The sequence below is a fragment of the Neodiprion lecontei genome, chromosome 5, assembly GCF_021901455.1.
Source record: "Neodiprion lecontei isolate iyNeoLeco1 chromosome 5, iyNeoLeco1.1, whole genome shotgun sequence".
Lineage (NCBI taxonomy): Eukaryota > Metazoa > Arthropoda > Insecta > Hymenoptera > Diprionidae > Neodiprion > Neodiprion lecontei.
Window position 1 is genome coordinate 28,567,062 of NC_060264.1, and position 16,328 is coordinate 28,583,389.

Below are 16,328 nucleotides of genomic sequence, written 5' to 3' on the forward strand. Positions count from 1 at the left end.
CTTGTCTTTTGCATTTGTAAATTCATGTTCAAACAAGGATAGATTGAATAGCTCGATTTTCCCTTTCTTTCTATACGTACGACCTTCCCACTTATAACCTCTGCATCTTACCGTCTCCGTCGACCGAAGAATCCATCTATGCTGGAATCGCAGTTGAATAAACAATTTCGAATCAACAGCGTTTTCCCGCCATATTGAATATTAATAACGAAAGAAAGGCTGTGATTGGACGGCGTGAAGTTTACCTAATCAATCTATTTATAGAATCTTATTCCAATGCCTGTTCGTGGCTTACTCGTACCGACGGACCGAAGGAAATAGAAATTTGCGTCAGTAACATGCGAGTGCCCGCGGAGCGTACAAGTTACATATCACGTAAGAATATCTGCGTCGACAGTACCAGCAGCGATAAATACACGTCCGAAACAAACGAACGAAGCGCGCTCGCCGTGAAGATTGCAGCGAAGATAATTCTCTTCGACGTAACTGGCGTATCTTTTCACCGCTAATTGATTCAATCCTTAGACATTTTTGATCAGCGTCGTTGCCGCCTCCCGCGTATGTACTTACGAAGGGTGAAAGACAAGACATAACGAGAAATTAAGCATCCAAGATCCACGCCGCACGAGAAATCGTCTCGGTCACAAACGCGATGTCTTCATCCGTGCAACGGTGTTCCGCATTTTTGAACAATACGTTGAGAAAAAGTCTACAGCATTCCATAGGCAACAACTCCACTTCAGCTTCTCTAAACATCCGTAGCCGTATAAATGACGTGACTAAACATCTCATTCAACAATCCAGGTGAGCAATATCGGATGCTGTATAATTCGTACACTTCTCGCACAACAGGTTATAACTCTTTCCGTCTCTTGATCGACTCGATATTTATCTCTCCTTTTAACGCTACCCATTGTCATACGCATTCCTATCTCTATCGACTGTACGTGTTTTTTTTCCGGTATGTTAATCTCACGTCCGTCACGTACAATATCACCTTAGCTTATGCACACCGCCTTACTTACCTGCTTACCGATATTAAGAAACCTGCAAAAATTACGGCACAGCAACAATAGCGTACATTTTTCGCTCCTTACTCTCCTCGTTTTTCTTTTCCCACAATTTGACGTGACATTTTTGTGCGGTAATTCATAATGATACGAATATTCGCGTACGAACAATTGGTTATTATAAACGCAAAAAATAACCTACTCTACCAATTCGAAACAAAACACTGGCATGTATAATTTTTTCCACTAACGTCGCAACGCTGCTTAGGGATTAACTTAATACCACTCGAATACGCAGATTGTTGACTCGTTTTGCATGTTATGCGGATGTGAGCAAAGGTCCTTGAATATTACGCGTGGCACGTGTACAAACACCGGTACTCCGAAATCTCAAACGTGTCGAGAAATCTGCTATCCAACGGAAATTATTGTCTCTTGTAACGTAAACGCTGCGGATACTTTGTGACCTGTTGCTATGTACAGTATTTACCGACTGTTTATTTAGCTATTATTTTTATTTAATCACGCAACAGTCTCAATTGAATATCATCACACTTTCCTTCAATTTATATTAAATAATAACCGCAGTGAGATTAAATTTACTTTAAATTTAGTCATCGTATATCCGTTTTCTTTGTGTACATATTTCTTAAAGATCAAATCATAGTCTATGCCATGAATTATTAAAAATTTTTGGAATTTCGCCAATTCCCATTTAGTTTCAAACTTAAAAAATTACCTAATGAATATCAAATGACTGTAGAGTCCTCCAAATATCGAAAAAATAACTATATTATTCTTTGTAATCGCCGTGTTTATAAGCTAAATATTTATTCTTAAGGATTAAGACAATACAATTTCAGTTGCGAATTGAAATACTTTTGGCAATTTTAACTATCAAAAATTATTTTTAATCTCTATCTCCCATCACTCCATCTATTATTCTCAAGAGCAAAAATATTTAGTCACCCGAATGATAATTCCATTTCTTAGACATTACATTTGGAAGATCATCCTTCAATATTTATTTCTCAAGCCCCAAGGCATATCTTTCCGTTTTTATCAACTGTTGTACGTGAAGCCACGAACATGGATCGACTCTATCATAATTTTCTTGATCTTTGTACGTGTACAATCAATTGCGATTAATTTATTCTTTATAATTTTATTGCAATAGTAAATTTTTTTGCCTAAAATCAGACCTTTAGTTCTGTTTTTATCATTCATTTATTTCCATAGAAATGTTTTAGATGATTGATACAGACATTAAGGTTTGAAAGGTACAAGAATTGACGTTGAAATGCTTCTCTAATGATTAAAGGAAACCTGTGGTTTAAAAATGCCGAACATGCTGTATTTTATACAGAAAACAGGAGTAATTATTACTATAACTCCGTGCAATCGGATACTCAGGTATTATTTTATCCACCGAATTTATACAGAATCAGAAATGGAGAATATTAAATGTACCTGGTAAGAGACAAAACTGTCAGATAAGATTTGATATCGGTGCTCTTCTCTTACGATTAAAGAAGAGCAGTAAAATCATTCCAAACTAATCTACCGTATTATTTTTTTTTCGTCACCAAAAGTCGCACGCAGGCTATGTCAATACCCTCTCTTGATTGAACGTGTAAAAATAATATTTAATCAAAAGCTAATAAAAGAAAAGAGAAAAAGAGCTTAAATTATTATTTATCACTACTTAAGCTGCACGCCTTGCGCTCGTTGACATACAGTATCGAACGAAATATTTTGTGTTATCAGTATGATGTAATAAAACTACTGATTGTCTGTATCAGCTGAATTGTTCTGCTGCTGTTTGAGGATACATCATTTGACGAACAATCGTCTTTACGCATCGAGTTACTACTTGATTGTAGAAAACAATAATCATTGCATATCTGTTCATTCTTACCTTCTTTACGTTTACCATTTCTTTCTTTCGTTCAGCATTACCAATGCTTATTCACCTGATAACTTTAGTTTCGCAATCTTATGCAAATCATATAATATGTATGAATATCTATAACGAGACTCAATCGTTAAAATATGTATAAATTTGGGTATACTATGTATATATGACTACAGTAATTCAAACAGATATACTGAATAAATTACAAGTCTTTCCACCAGATGGTATTTGTGCGAGCTGGTTTTCTATACTTTTTACGATATGGTCTTACTTTAGATATACATAGAAAAAAGATGATGAGGTACTTTTGTATATTTGACCTTTCAATTTGCTAATTTGACCAAGAGAGCAAATTTGTAAAGTTATACAATTAGACACTATCAATAATAAAAATTGATAAAATTGAATTGAAATTTTAACTCGTAATACAGGATTAACAAATTTCTCTATTTGTTCGATATTGAAGCCTAACCCGTTGGTCACACATTATTGTGCTAACTTAACTTTTATAACGAGATAATATCCTATCGTTTTTAGTTCGCTGATTACAAATCTGCAATCAAATTTTACAAAATTCAAGATAGCGGATCCAATATAGTGGGGTGAAAATTAAAAATTTAGTTGAATACGGTAAAAAAACTCTATGCAGCAGTTTTCAGGGTCACTGATTGAATTCGCCATACTGAATTTTCAAGATCTAATATCAGATTCGTAATTAGCCACCTCAAAAACCCACGAACAGAGTTTTTTCTCCGGATTCAATCGAATTTAACGTGTTTGTCCACCATCTTGAATTTTCAAAATCTGATTTCAGATTCGTAATCAGTGATCCTGACTACGATCAATTTATTTCTAACAATAATAATTTACATTATATTGCCATAATTACTCTCCAGTATTGAAAACTTATTAGTATACTATCAAAAATAGCAAAAAACTGCAATGAAATATGTTGAAAAGTTGTCTAAATATACAAAAAATGGATATAAAATAGGTGGTACAAATACTTACCATTATGACTCAAAGGGTTAAATAAATGCGCATACGTGTGCTGACACCATAATTATTAAATTGTAAAACTTTTATCCGACTAGAACCAAATAATTTTCACTTACGTAAGTTGAAATTAACAAGCTTATCAAACTTATATTCTCGTTGTCATGATCATTTCGAGGAAATCATCTTGTGTTAAATTTGGATCGCATTGTATCTCCGTCTGAGTTCCTCTGTGAGTAACGTATTTCACTGCTACTGTCAACGATTTACTGATGTCAGGATCAAATGTCGCTGTATCATCCTGATCAATGGGTCATCGAATAAGGTGAATTACACACACGCCTACAATTTTTCTCAATAATATCGCACCTCTGACTTTTCAGCCACTTTTTCGTCATCTTCTATTTTTTCTCTCGACGATTCATTCATCGACGTAACCTTGTTATATTTTCCTTAAAAAAGCCAACTTATCTTTAACGAAGAAATAACCTCAAGTATTAGTTTACATTGTTATCCAACATTCCATTCATATGTTTCAACGCATACTGTAATCGGGCAAAATTTATTGTCGTTCAACTCTTTCCACTATATATACATGTGTACTTTTACAGTGGTTAGTGATATTGATATTATGATGCATTGGCTCAGGCTAATTGTAAAAATAGACTATGTTGAAATCGGTAAAGTTAATGCAACAAAACGTAAAATGAAGATCTCTGTTTTGTAAATACAGCGTTACGACAAATTTAGATTTGCGATGTAACGATTCTTCTGAAACATACTGTGTTACAATATTATCATAACAAACTTCATTCAGGTAAGAATAGGAACTTTACGTCTTTGTGTCGTTCACAAGGACCCCGAATTAACCTGCGCATTCTTACGGTGAACAAAACATTTTCAATACCAAGGATAAAGTCTGCTTTTACTACAGAAAAACATGCAGCATTACGTATTGAGAAATGTAGATATCACCCTGCCGACCTACTGACTTCGTCGAAATTACCCTACTGTCTATAATTAAAACGTTAGCCACGGTGGAGTTTATCCAACCATATCAGTTCCAAATATCGTTTGTTACGCTTATAACTTGTCTTCACCTAGTAGTGGTAGACAGTCTTTTGAAGAGCCTTGTTCGAAGAATACTTTTCTTGCTGTAAAATGAGCGAGTGAGAAGCGCAACAGGATTTTTCGTTTCGAGCTTTTTAAATTTCCGAATATAATTTGATAAATATTTCACTGCTCTCTGCGTATGTCATTATTTTATTTATTTATTTTTCAGACCTGCAAGTTCGCACTCGGTTAATACCGTCACTCAAGCCAGAAGTAGAACTGTCACCAGCAGGGATGAGAGTCGTGAAATGATGGCTGTGTGGCCGGACGTGGTGAGGGATTTGACGGATGCTGGACGTCACCTCGACGTTCCTCACGCCACTAAATGGATGGCGAAGGTAAATTTAACGAAACTCGTAACAGCAAAGAAATAAACTTTAAACAAATGTTGACCAGTTTTATTTTAATTTTGTCAATAATTGAAAAAGTAAGTCCCATAATTTGTACTAATTCCAGGTCACTGTTATTTTCTCAGCAGTACAATGTCACGGAAATTCTTGAAAATTTTTACTTTCTCATTAATTTCACCGAAGCAAGTTCATCTTATCCCATACTCTCAAGGTTCTGCAGTACAACGTTCCTAGTGGAAAGAAAAATAGAGGACTGGCCGTTGTCTACGCGTTCAAAAAGCTTGCGACCCATGATCAGCTCACTGAAGAGAACGTCAGACTGGCAAGAATTTTGGGCTGGTGCGTCGAGTTGGTATGTCGTGCACTCGTTCGTATATTGGCTATCTTCTAAGGTAAATCCGGCAGCTCAAACACAGTGGTGAGCTAAGACAAAAAGTAACAGCTCAACACCAGCACTATTATTTATGTGGTTCATGACTCACAACTTTGGCTATGCATGAATAACTGGCGTGGCTTATATATAATTACACATAATTCCCAGAGTTCTTAGCAATGGCGCAGTCATTGTATTAGTTTGTTTTATTTGACTTATTACACTGGTACAACATGCGAATTTCACGTGCATGATAGCATGTTAGTAATTACCTCATGGAAGATAATCGTAATACAAGGTAGCAGGTTCGGTGCGTTATTTCTAATATTTCTCTTGGTTCTTAAGACTTTAAAAACGAAGGGTAGAGTTGCAAAAGTTACACGTTCAATTTCTTTCAACGTTGTCATATATTTAAGACTATTAAATATTTATTACCATTAGCTAAAAATGTTGGAATCATTAGTCAGCAAGTATTTTTGAAATCTACTCTTCAATTTGTGATTACAAATAAACCGAATCGCATTTAAAAACTCAATAAATATATAACGTGTGGATTACTAATATTTGCTTGATTTGGGAAGCGAGAAATTAGTCATATTTACTCGATATGCTTCTGCTTCACATGTGATTGCATGCTTTTAATTTAACACAAATAATCTTGTAACGTTGGATGGCAGTTTTACATCTTGTTGAAAAAAAAATAAATAAATAAAAAAAAAAAGAAATTAACAAACAAATATTTTACATCTGTAAGTTGCAGAGGTGGAAATATTTTACGTGAGAATTCAACAGTTATTTGATCCGTTGGGGCAGTCTCAATTTATGTCAACGGATTTCATGCGTATACATTGATTTTACCAGCGTATACAATTTTTCAAAGGTGACTGAATACACGTATCATCGACTGTTTTCTACCAGGGCAAGTGACGGCACTGTCTCTCACACAATGTCACCAATCATTTTTATTTTTATTTTTTTTAAACTTACATTGTCGTTCAAATGAGAGATGCTAGCGGTGCCAATGTAATTCTGCATAAAATACTATATACCGTATTGTTCCGAATATAAATGATGGTTTTATTGTTGTTAACATGACCCCTACAAATCGTCATCAACTTATACGCTGGGTTGACTTGTATTCGGAATTTTCAGAAAATTTACCTTACAGACTGAAATTCTTTTTTATGAATAGTTCAATCATTAAATTAGACGAATGGAATTCACGCTTCGATATTTTTATCTACCTACGTCCCATTGATAAATATAACTCTTGAAAAAAAAAATTCAATTTACAAATTAATATGCAAATATACTGTTGCGATATCTTTTTTTTTTTTTCTTTTTTTTTCTTTACTAGTTTACTTATGTTCAGTACCTAAAAAACAGTCCTGAAATATGCAGTCCGAAAACTAGGAGTTGACTAATATTGGGAACAATACGATATTGATGGGGCTTTCCACGTGAACTCAGTAAACTCAGTTGATCATGACATTTTTTGATTTCATCAAGGATTTTTCCTATGCGACGTGCGGCGTGCGAAAACCTCTCCCAAAAGTTTTCAAATTATTTGAATCGCTTGACTTTAATCTATCAATTTTTAAACCCATCTCAACAACATCTGTTTTTTTTTTTTTTTAAATAAGCAATCGAGAATCGTAGATGCGTTAGGTTTTATAATAGATTTCGAACAGGTACGCAAATAAAAAAAGACTATCAAAGAAGCAGCAAAAATTATTTTAAAAAATATAAAAATCGTTCTTCCACTCTGAATCTTGGGTGTAAATGTTTTGTTGCGAAAATGGAATGTTTTTTTCTTCTTGTCTAAAACAAACCGATTTGGGTGTTTTTCAGATAGATTTAAAAATTCATAGGATAAATACGAGTGATTGAAAAAATTTGAAAAGATTTTCAGGGGTTGTACTAACAAAGGAAAAATTCTTGATGAAATCGAAAAATGTTACAATCAACCGTTAACTACGAGTTTACATGGAAAGCCCTTTAAATATTAAACCTGATCCGTATATTATTGGGAAAGGCTTTGCAGTGTGTGATTGTTCTATTTGCAAGTCCAAGAAATATCGATTTTCTCTTCATCGGCTTATCAATTATTTGGGTTCAGCTATCTTTGTTTATTGGAGCCAATCATGAATCACTATGTCATATGGTGTGTCATATATGTTGCTATTAGTTTTTTTTTCTTCACCGTGTCCTTACGAGTATTTTTATTCGTTCTTTCATTATAGTAATTATGATGATGTTATCGCTGAAGCTAAGAATCCACTACGTAGAGTTTATTTATACTTTACAATGTGTAGAGAATGTTATTTCATATTGTCACCGATGATAAGGCATCGATTACACTCTTACTTCAAATAACGCCACGCAAGTTTTTAAATTTAATTTTAGTTTCCTTTAGAATCATCGGGTTTTTCTGGTCAACTCGATAAGTGTGAGGGAAATAAATGTAATCATTTTAATGCCACGCGACAAGCCTCTCATGCATCATTTTATTCACAAAGTTTGTCTAAATACGAGTTTAAAAAAATAATAACATTGAACACAAGTGATGAAAAGAAGAAATTTTTTTATTCCATTTTTCTCTTGGCTGAAAAGCGGCAGTAAATTGTGACCCGATTGTTATGATGATTGGGGTCGTTGTGTGTCTGTCTAGTACCAAGCATTTTTCCTGGTGGAAGATGACATTATGGACGGTGCGACTACCAGACGTGGTCAACCCTGCTGGTACCGTCAAAACAACATAGGTTTGTCGGCGATCAACGACGGACTTTTACTGGAACAGTCTATATTCCAGCTGCTTCGTACACATTTCAAGGATAAAGCGTGCTATTTGAATCTAGTTGAGGTATTCCACGAGGTGAGTGAACCGTTTCTGCAGAATTATATCACTTCAGATTGAAGCAGCGGAACAAATCTTCGTCTTCCAGCAAACATGATTCGCCCTGCTTCACGGATGAACTTTTCCGATTTTTCAAGACTTTTTTCATATGTCGTACAATTTCAAAAATCATTAAATATGTAATTAATAACAAATTTCAGAATATATTGAAAACTACTATGGGTCAGACTCTCGATTTGATCTCAACCCATTTTGGCCAGAAGCCTAAGCTGGAGCTATTTACAATGGACCAATACAATGCGATAGTTAAATATAAAACTGCTTATTATTCTTTTGTCATGCCAGTTTCTCTCGCCATGTACTTTGTGAGTATTTTGGACTTTTATATTTGGTAAAGATTTTTTATTTGTTTTTTTCCATGGATTCTCAGTGTACTTAGCACCCACGTTAGCCATCTGAGCCTTTTTCTTTTTTCCTAAATATAACAGGCTGGTATTACGGATCCTGAAATGCACAGACAAGCGAAAACGATTCTGCTTGAAATGGGTCACTTTTTCCAAGTTCAAGATGACTTTTTAGACTGTTATGGAGATCCTGAGGTGACAGGAAAAATCGGCACTGATATACAGGACGGCAAATGTTCGTGGTTGGCGGTAGTTGCATTACAACGTGCGACGCCTGCTCAGAAAAAGATACTAGAAGTGAGTAATGAAAGAGAACAATTACACAACTTATGTATAAAGCGATTTTCAAAGTTTTTCTATGAATTCCAAAAGCAGCATATTAAAGGAGTATGAATTATTTTGCAATTTTAGGAATGCTATGGTTCAAGCGATCCAGCCAAAGTCGACAGAGTAAAACAATTGTATAACAGTTTGGGTTTACAAACTACGTACTCCGTATACGAAGAGGAAAGTTACAACTTGATGAATACTCATATTCAACAAATATCACGCGGTCTTCCGCACGACTTATTTTTCAAATTTCTCGAGAAAATATACCGCAGAGACAGTTAAATTGAGGTCCCAAATCTTACGGGCTCATTTTCATTTTAAATCTAATAATTTGCTGTTGCAAAGTATATGCTATACCAAATTGACTTATATATGTTATGTAAAATCATTAATTGATTACAGTGTTTACATGTTATCTTTAGTAGGTATTTATCAAAACTATTTTCACATTCGTAATTTAGTGCAGTAAAAAAAAAATCACGTGCTTTGGCTCTTGGCCCATATCAGTATTTTTGGTGATGAATTATCGATGGGAAAACAACAAATTATTGATATTGTTCCAAACGAAATTCTTAATCATTTTGCAACATTTCTGTTTTCAAAGTTTTGTACCTGCTGCTTTTCGAAGATAATTCTTAATCGAATTACCACAGATTAATATAAAGCCTACAAAGATTTCTTGTTTATTTTAACCGTCAAATTATGATTTTTCCGACTCATTTATTCAAAGAAGGCATTCGGAGAAAACATGGATTATGTGCCAAGAAGATTTAATCATTTTTTATACAAAAAATCGCAAGTGAAACGTGAAGCAGAAGAAACATGTTATCAATAGGAGAATTTGAAAGTTTAAAATACATTGATAATTTTATCATGGAAATATAATGTATGCGAGGATCAAATCCGATAAAATAAAATTTAATGATACACCAGCACCCGAGACACCTACGAGTGTTTAGTTTTGTTGTGGAAAATGAGAAAATATCTGATGTCTATATTTTATAGCTTTTTTAAATTCGTAGCAGCTTTTGACTTATAAATTGTAAACCCGTTCAATCAAACTCAACATTCCAACTCAAATTCCATTCATTAGCAAAGTACTTCCACTTACATGATGAATATTCCATTTTTTAAGGAACTTTTTATGGCACGCATACGTATGAATGAAGAATGAATAGATAAAACCATCAGAACACCGAGCATTATGCTAGACCTTCCCTTATTAAAATTAATCGTACATTCCACTTGTATTGAACGCATGCTATACTACGGGATGCGCATAATCCTAAATTGAACTTATGATACAAGTATTGAAAAACTTAATGATGTAATAATTAAAAAACAAGAAAACCAAAATCAAACGCCTTGCGCAATAATTTCATACAATTGATGGGGCGAATAATGCTACAACTATTAACAAAATTAATGATATATCGATTAAAAAAACAAGAAAAACAGGAACAAACAATCACAAAAATGATTTCACATAGTTTATAATGTGAATATTGATACAAGTATTGAAGACGTTTAACATGCAATGATTAAAAACAAGAGTAACAGGGACGAACAATTTGCAAAATGATTTCATGTAGTTTATAAAATGAATAATCATAAAAATATTGAAGAAATTTCAGGTACTATAATTAAAAGGCTAGAAAAACTGGAACAAACGATTTGCAAAACGGTTTCATAGAGTTTGTAAGGTGAACAATGTACTTTCACATATATTTTGATAGGTACCTATTGTAAATACAATACCATACGTGCAAATATCTTGAATGCGTTATGAGAACAAAATAAATCAAAATTATATAAGCATTCAGTCTTTGCAAACTATTATTCTATTTTCCCTAATATCATTTTTATTCGTTCAACTGAACGAAATTTTTTAATAATCCGTGACAGGCTTCTTAAGTCTTGTACGTATGTATTGATCATATTATTTGAATTTTTTGTAATCTGATGATGCTCTGTTTTCCTGTAATCACTATTTTCATGCGAGTTTGCTCAGTTTCTTTATTCGGTTGAAACAGGTGTTTCTTTCGTCGTATTTAAGGCATACAGTGACATTTTTTTTACCCCAAGAAACCCATGATACTGTTATTCCATCAAATAATAGGTGGTTAAATCGTATTTTCTTTGATGGAAAATTTGTTTGAACATCTGTTATACGTATTTATTTGTGCAAAGTCAGTACAAATGTTTATAGCATTAAGAAAAATGGACAAATTAACGGTTGAAAAATGAACCCACGAATACTGAAACATATTTTCAACCAGCAGCAATTCAAAAGTTCCAAAGTTACAAACATGAGGATATCATAGTAATTTTCTGTAACTGTACTAATATTAAGGTACGCATCACATTTTATGTATCAATGTTAATAACTAGCAGTTCTTTTTTGTAAAGTTTTAACAATAATTGCAACTTCCATGAATTTCTAAGACGTAAACACATAAGAGTTATTCGTTGAGGAATGAGAAAATATCATGTTTGTGATTAATTTAACTCATATCAATTTGTTTTTTTTTTTTTATCTTTTGTATTATAGTACAAAAGTGGACAGGCATGTGTATATATGTATATATGTTATCATTTTTTTTTTTTGAAAAAATGTACAAACAAATCTAATTAAATTACCTTACGATCAATACGACAATGTACCTACATTCTTATGTATCGGCATTAAGTTTGATTTTTGTATATAGTATTGCACGACATAGTACGTTACAAACAAGAGAGTTGAAGCTTTACACTGACCACAATTTCACACAAATAATCTATTTGAACTTAATTATTTTGCCGCGTGATAATTGATCATGTGTGAGTTTCACCGAACGTGAGATTTCTTATCATAAGTTTGTATTATTTTTTATACATGACTTTTACTCGTCATTAAATTCACAATATAGACTAGTTGCATTAAACTGATAAGGACAGATATACATAATACAGTTAATTGCTATTTGTGTTTAGCGATTAATAAAACGTTTATGTATAATTTCACGAATATGACTTGTTTCCGTCGTTATTTTTTTATTTAATTATGGTATTAGTACAAGTTTTACGTGAATCAGTGATACTGAATTTTGCAGTGATACCTTGCCTATACTTTTATGATAATTACCGTTATCAACACGCACAAAATTACACACGTTATACGTGGAAGTAATGTACAATAGCGGTTTTAAACAAAGTCAGAATTAAACGGCGGTCACACAATTCGTTATATTCCATTCTGATGGACCATCTTCGCAGATCTTGAGATAAAATCTGAAAACTATTAGGTACATAAATATGTATATTTTTGAGCCGTATAACTCAGTGGTATATTATTACTAGATAGCATCAATTGTTGTAAGCACTAAGCTGCAAATACACAGATAATTTTGCATAGAAAAACACTTATCACAATATTGAAGTGTTGAATTATAATCACACGCTTGCGAAAATTAGCAACAATAATCATTAGATTATAAATATTTTTAGTAATAATATGCAATACGTATATGTTTGTTATATTGCACTGCAACCATAAAACGTAACTGGAAAGATTTGAACGCGAACTTCTAGAACTAACATTCGTGTAACTTGTAAGTTTTCACGTTCACATGTCGTTGAATACTTAAAATTATGCCAATAATCTATTAAAATTTTTCCTTTATTTGGTTATTTATCAAAGCTCAGATGTATCGTTTACTAATTTTTACCGAAACTTTGCTCAAAGAATTTAAATATATGATTGATAAAAATATTGTAGGATAGTCGTACAAATGATTGCGACGAGATATCATTGCATACTCGCGGTTAACGATTTTACTGATTTTCAGTAATATATGATAAACAGAAAAATACATATCTATGCGTTAAATCTTAATCCAGAATTCAATGTCGCTCTAAAAATAATAAAACACATTTTGACACTGGGTTTTCTGGAACATTCTGTAATCACAGAGCTCCGTCTCGATATGTTATCAGACAATTAAAACCCTACCGCTAAGTAAACAGGTAAATTATTTATCTACCATTTTGGACAACGGCAAGGTATTCAAACAGATCACCACATGCTGTAGTCAGTATCGTCTTGGTCAAAGGTCATGAAGAAACCGAGCAGAGTTAAGTATACCACTACGTTTCCCACCAAGGTCAGGTAGCACGCGCCCCACTTTATCTGAAATAACAATTCACAGGCAAAAAATTTAGATGAATACATCTTACCTTGTAATTTTTTTTAAGCAGTTCAATAATCAGTTTTCTCTCAATACAAGCTTGGCGTTCGAGATATAATTATCAAGTGTTTTAAATTGGTAAACTTACCGTTGGGTCATTCTCTGGTGAACGTGCTAAGACAATAGGCAGAGCAAAGGATGATACAACGAATCCCATCGTAACGAAGATTGCCAATTCGAGGCAAGGATTGCTACTACTTCCGGAATCCTCTGTGTAACGTCTCGCTATCAATGTTGGAATTGGTGATAAGATGTAGAATAATACTACAAAGAGGGGCCACCATGCTCTGAAATATATTCAATGTAGATTCTATTTTTAAAGTATTTTGAATATTATTTTCCTGAGCTTTGAAAGTAACTCAATTTCGATAATTACTGTAAAGACTTATATTTTACATTTTCAACCAGGCATTTTCAACGAAATCTCGAATTATTTTTAAACAAGCTGTATTCACGAATGATGCTTGATTTCTGAAAATTTTGCCAGGTAACTAATAATGTATTAAAAGTATTGAAAACTTATTGGTTCAACTTACTGGTATGCTGGAAGTGCGCAGCCCAAGATAACAAATGTCATGCCGATTGAACCGGCAAATGCCAAAGTGATCAACCTGAGCCCCAATAATTTAAAAATTAATTTTACCTTAACATTTGACAGAGCCTTGAGACTGTATTCTTTAAATGATTATGGTAAAAATAGAATTAATACTTACGCTATTAACCAAATATACCATCGGGCAAAGTACATGAAACAGACATAAGAAAAATAGAATTTATTAATCTGAATACTTTGAAGTTAGGATTTTTGGGAATGGTCGGGGCATCAATTAATTCATTGCTACATTGGTCTATGTGATACGTGATATTGTCTCTTACAGTTAAATAGACTGAAAAAAATTAAGTTATCATAAGAAATAGGATTAACCGAGTATGGAAGATTTTTACACATTTTACGAGGTGTTGTCGAGACATCCTACATTTCAAAACGACAATGATATTGGCAAATAATTTTCTCTATTTGGAAGATATTTAAAATTCGCAAACCATTACTGATTGAAAATAGGTACAAAGTTCAACCAATAAAAGCTGGAATTAGTAGACTAAGAGGTTGAAAATAAAATAGTTCTGTTGCTAGTTGTAAGGATTAGAACTTAATGCGAGCAAAGATACGAGGCAAAGTGATTTTGGTTTCTTGTTGAATGAAAGGTCAAGATATAGGCAAAACCTACTTTTTATCATAGCACTTTTGTTAAATTGACGTAATATTACAACTTGTCGGAATTGATTAATGACGCATGGAGAGAAAAGTTCGAAGAAAAGGGAAGGACACGAAAATCAATGAGCTGCAATTTCTAATCCAGTTATGATTGTGTTAGAAAGGCAGCGAACAAAAGAGACGTGAATACACGGAGTCCGCTGACAAGTGTTGAGGTTATGTGTCAACCCAATGTTATTTACTCATGTTTATGATTAGTCGATTAGAATACGATTTCTGTACGTCATCTACTCGAAAGGAAGAAGATAATTGCATATATTTGATAATCGAGATATTTATCACCTTTGATTCCTGCCATTGTTTGACGCAATCCTTTTTTCAAATTATTGTTCTTGAAATCCTACTCCATTTAGGAATTATCAAGCAGCAAGATGACAGCCAAGCCCTGAATATGGCTGCAAATGACTCACCAGCTCATCCATTTTTTAAGATAACTGAAGATAAAACACTTTTGATTTGAAAACGTGGCCACATTTTTGATATTACGATGTGTTTGGGGTTTCTTATTAACAAGAATTTCTATAGTAAATTGGATCTCCTTTAGCAAGGAGTAATTCCCGCATAATATTATTTGAACACTATTATAATCCGCTGGATTAATTAATAAAATGCTTTTATAGCTCTGTTTGTAGTCGATGTGAATTTAAAAAAAATTGAAGAACAGGCTCCTCATTTCATTTACATGAAACCATCAAAATAAATCTTTGTTTATGGTGAAATTTGCTAGTATAAATTTCATACTCAAAATTTCTCGTATTTTATAGTTCTCAGATATCGGCAATTTCAAATTATAGTTATGTCAAGATTTAAGATTTTCTTGAATTTTGAATGGACGTCGGAAAGCCTCAGATTAGAATAATTTTTCGATCTATGTTCAAATTTCCAGCATTTCGATAAATCGCATCAGGTTTTACTGCAGATGTATGAGAACTGTTGAAGCTGTACCCAGTTTTCCAATATACAATAAATATGACCTGAATGGGTGCGTTTGTTTAGCTTCCCAACTAATACTTATAAAAAACGAAGCATTTAAATGACGGGTCGTTTATAAAACAACAATTGTAACCTAATGATCGTTTATGTACACACTTTACATATATACATAATACTTAGAGCATGTGTATGTATATAACACAGATACAATATGCTCATTGCTCTAACAATAAGGTATAAAATGACGTGCGGCATCAGTAACGACTGGTAATGACACTGAACTGCGTGGCTGTGACACGAAACGAGTTATAGCCAATGACTAATGATTTTTTTTTCTGTCCGCTAAGAAATTTAACGAAAGTCAACGAATGACTGATTACCGCCAGTAATTACCGCGAATTCGGTTTGCAGTCATTCCACGTATGAGACATAATAAATATGAATTTTTCTGAAGTGCTCCGGTGATTATTTGCACTGTTTTTCAGATTGTTCTATTTTTGATCAAGCACGCGTATAGGCAGATGTGTGCTTATTAAAGGTGG

The 16,328-nt window shown here is 33.3% G+C and overlaps 2 protein-coding genes across 12 annotated transcripts; one reads left to right on the forward strand and one right to left on the reverse strand.

Moving 5' to 3' along the window:
• The first annotated feature begins 295 nt into the window (after positions 1–295).
• Positions 296–11,166, forward strand: LOC107219174 (farnesyl pyrophosphate synthase). 7 transcript variants are annotated; one of them, XM_015657295.2, is made up of 7 exons: positions 296–804; positions 5,204–5,372; positions 5,596–5,736; positions 8,429–8,632; positions 8,815–8,979; positions 9,103–9,315; positions 9,430–11,166. In XM_015657295.2, exons 1-7 carry the CDS (start codon positions 653–655, stop codon positions 9,628–9,630), a joined length of 1,245 nt encoding a protein of 414 aa, XP_015512781.1. In that variant the 5' UTR covers positions 296–652; the 3' UTR covers positions 9,631–11,166. The 7 variants fall into 7 exon arrangements, with proteins under 7 accessions (XP_015512781.1, XP_046597796.1, XP_046597798.1 ...); XM_046741840.1 differs by having other exon boundaries at positions 667–804; positions 5,491–5,776; XM_046741842.1 differs by lacking the exon at positions 296–804 and adding an exon at positions 4,102–4,246 and having other exon boundaries at positions 5,491–5,776.
• On the reverse strand, positions 5,789–15,284 carry LOC107219147 (leptin receptor overlapping transcript-like 1). 5 transcript variants are annotated; one of them, XM_046741850.1, is made up of 5 exons: positions 14,291–14,642; positions 14,114–14,188; positions 13,666–13,864; positions 13,374–13,519; positions 5,789–5,807 (listed from the first exon to the last, which is right to left on the reverse strand). In XM_046741850.1, exons 1-4 carry the CDS (start codon positions 14,323–14,325, stop codon positions 13,406–13,408), a joined length of 423 nt encoding a protein of 140 aa, XP_046597806.1. In that variant the 5' UTR covers positions 14,326–14,642; the 3' UTR covers positions 5,789–5,807; positions 13,374–13,405. The 5 variants fall into 5 exon arrangements, with proteins under 5 accessions (XP_046597806.1, XP_046597807.1, XP_046597808.1 ...); XM_046741851.1 differs by lacking the exons at positions 5,789–5,807; positions 14,291–14,642 and adding exons at positions 10,488–12,628; positions 15,136–15,284; XM_046741852.1 differs by lacking the exons at positions 5,789–5,807; positions 14,291–14,642 and adding exons at positions 10,488–12,628; positions 14,807–15,068.
• Positions 15,285–16,328: the final 1,044 nt, after the last annotated feature.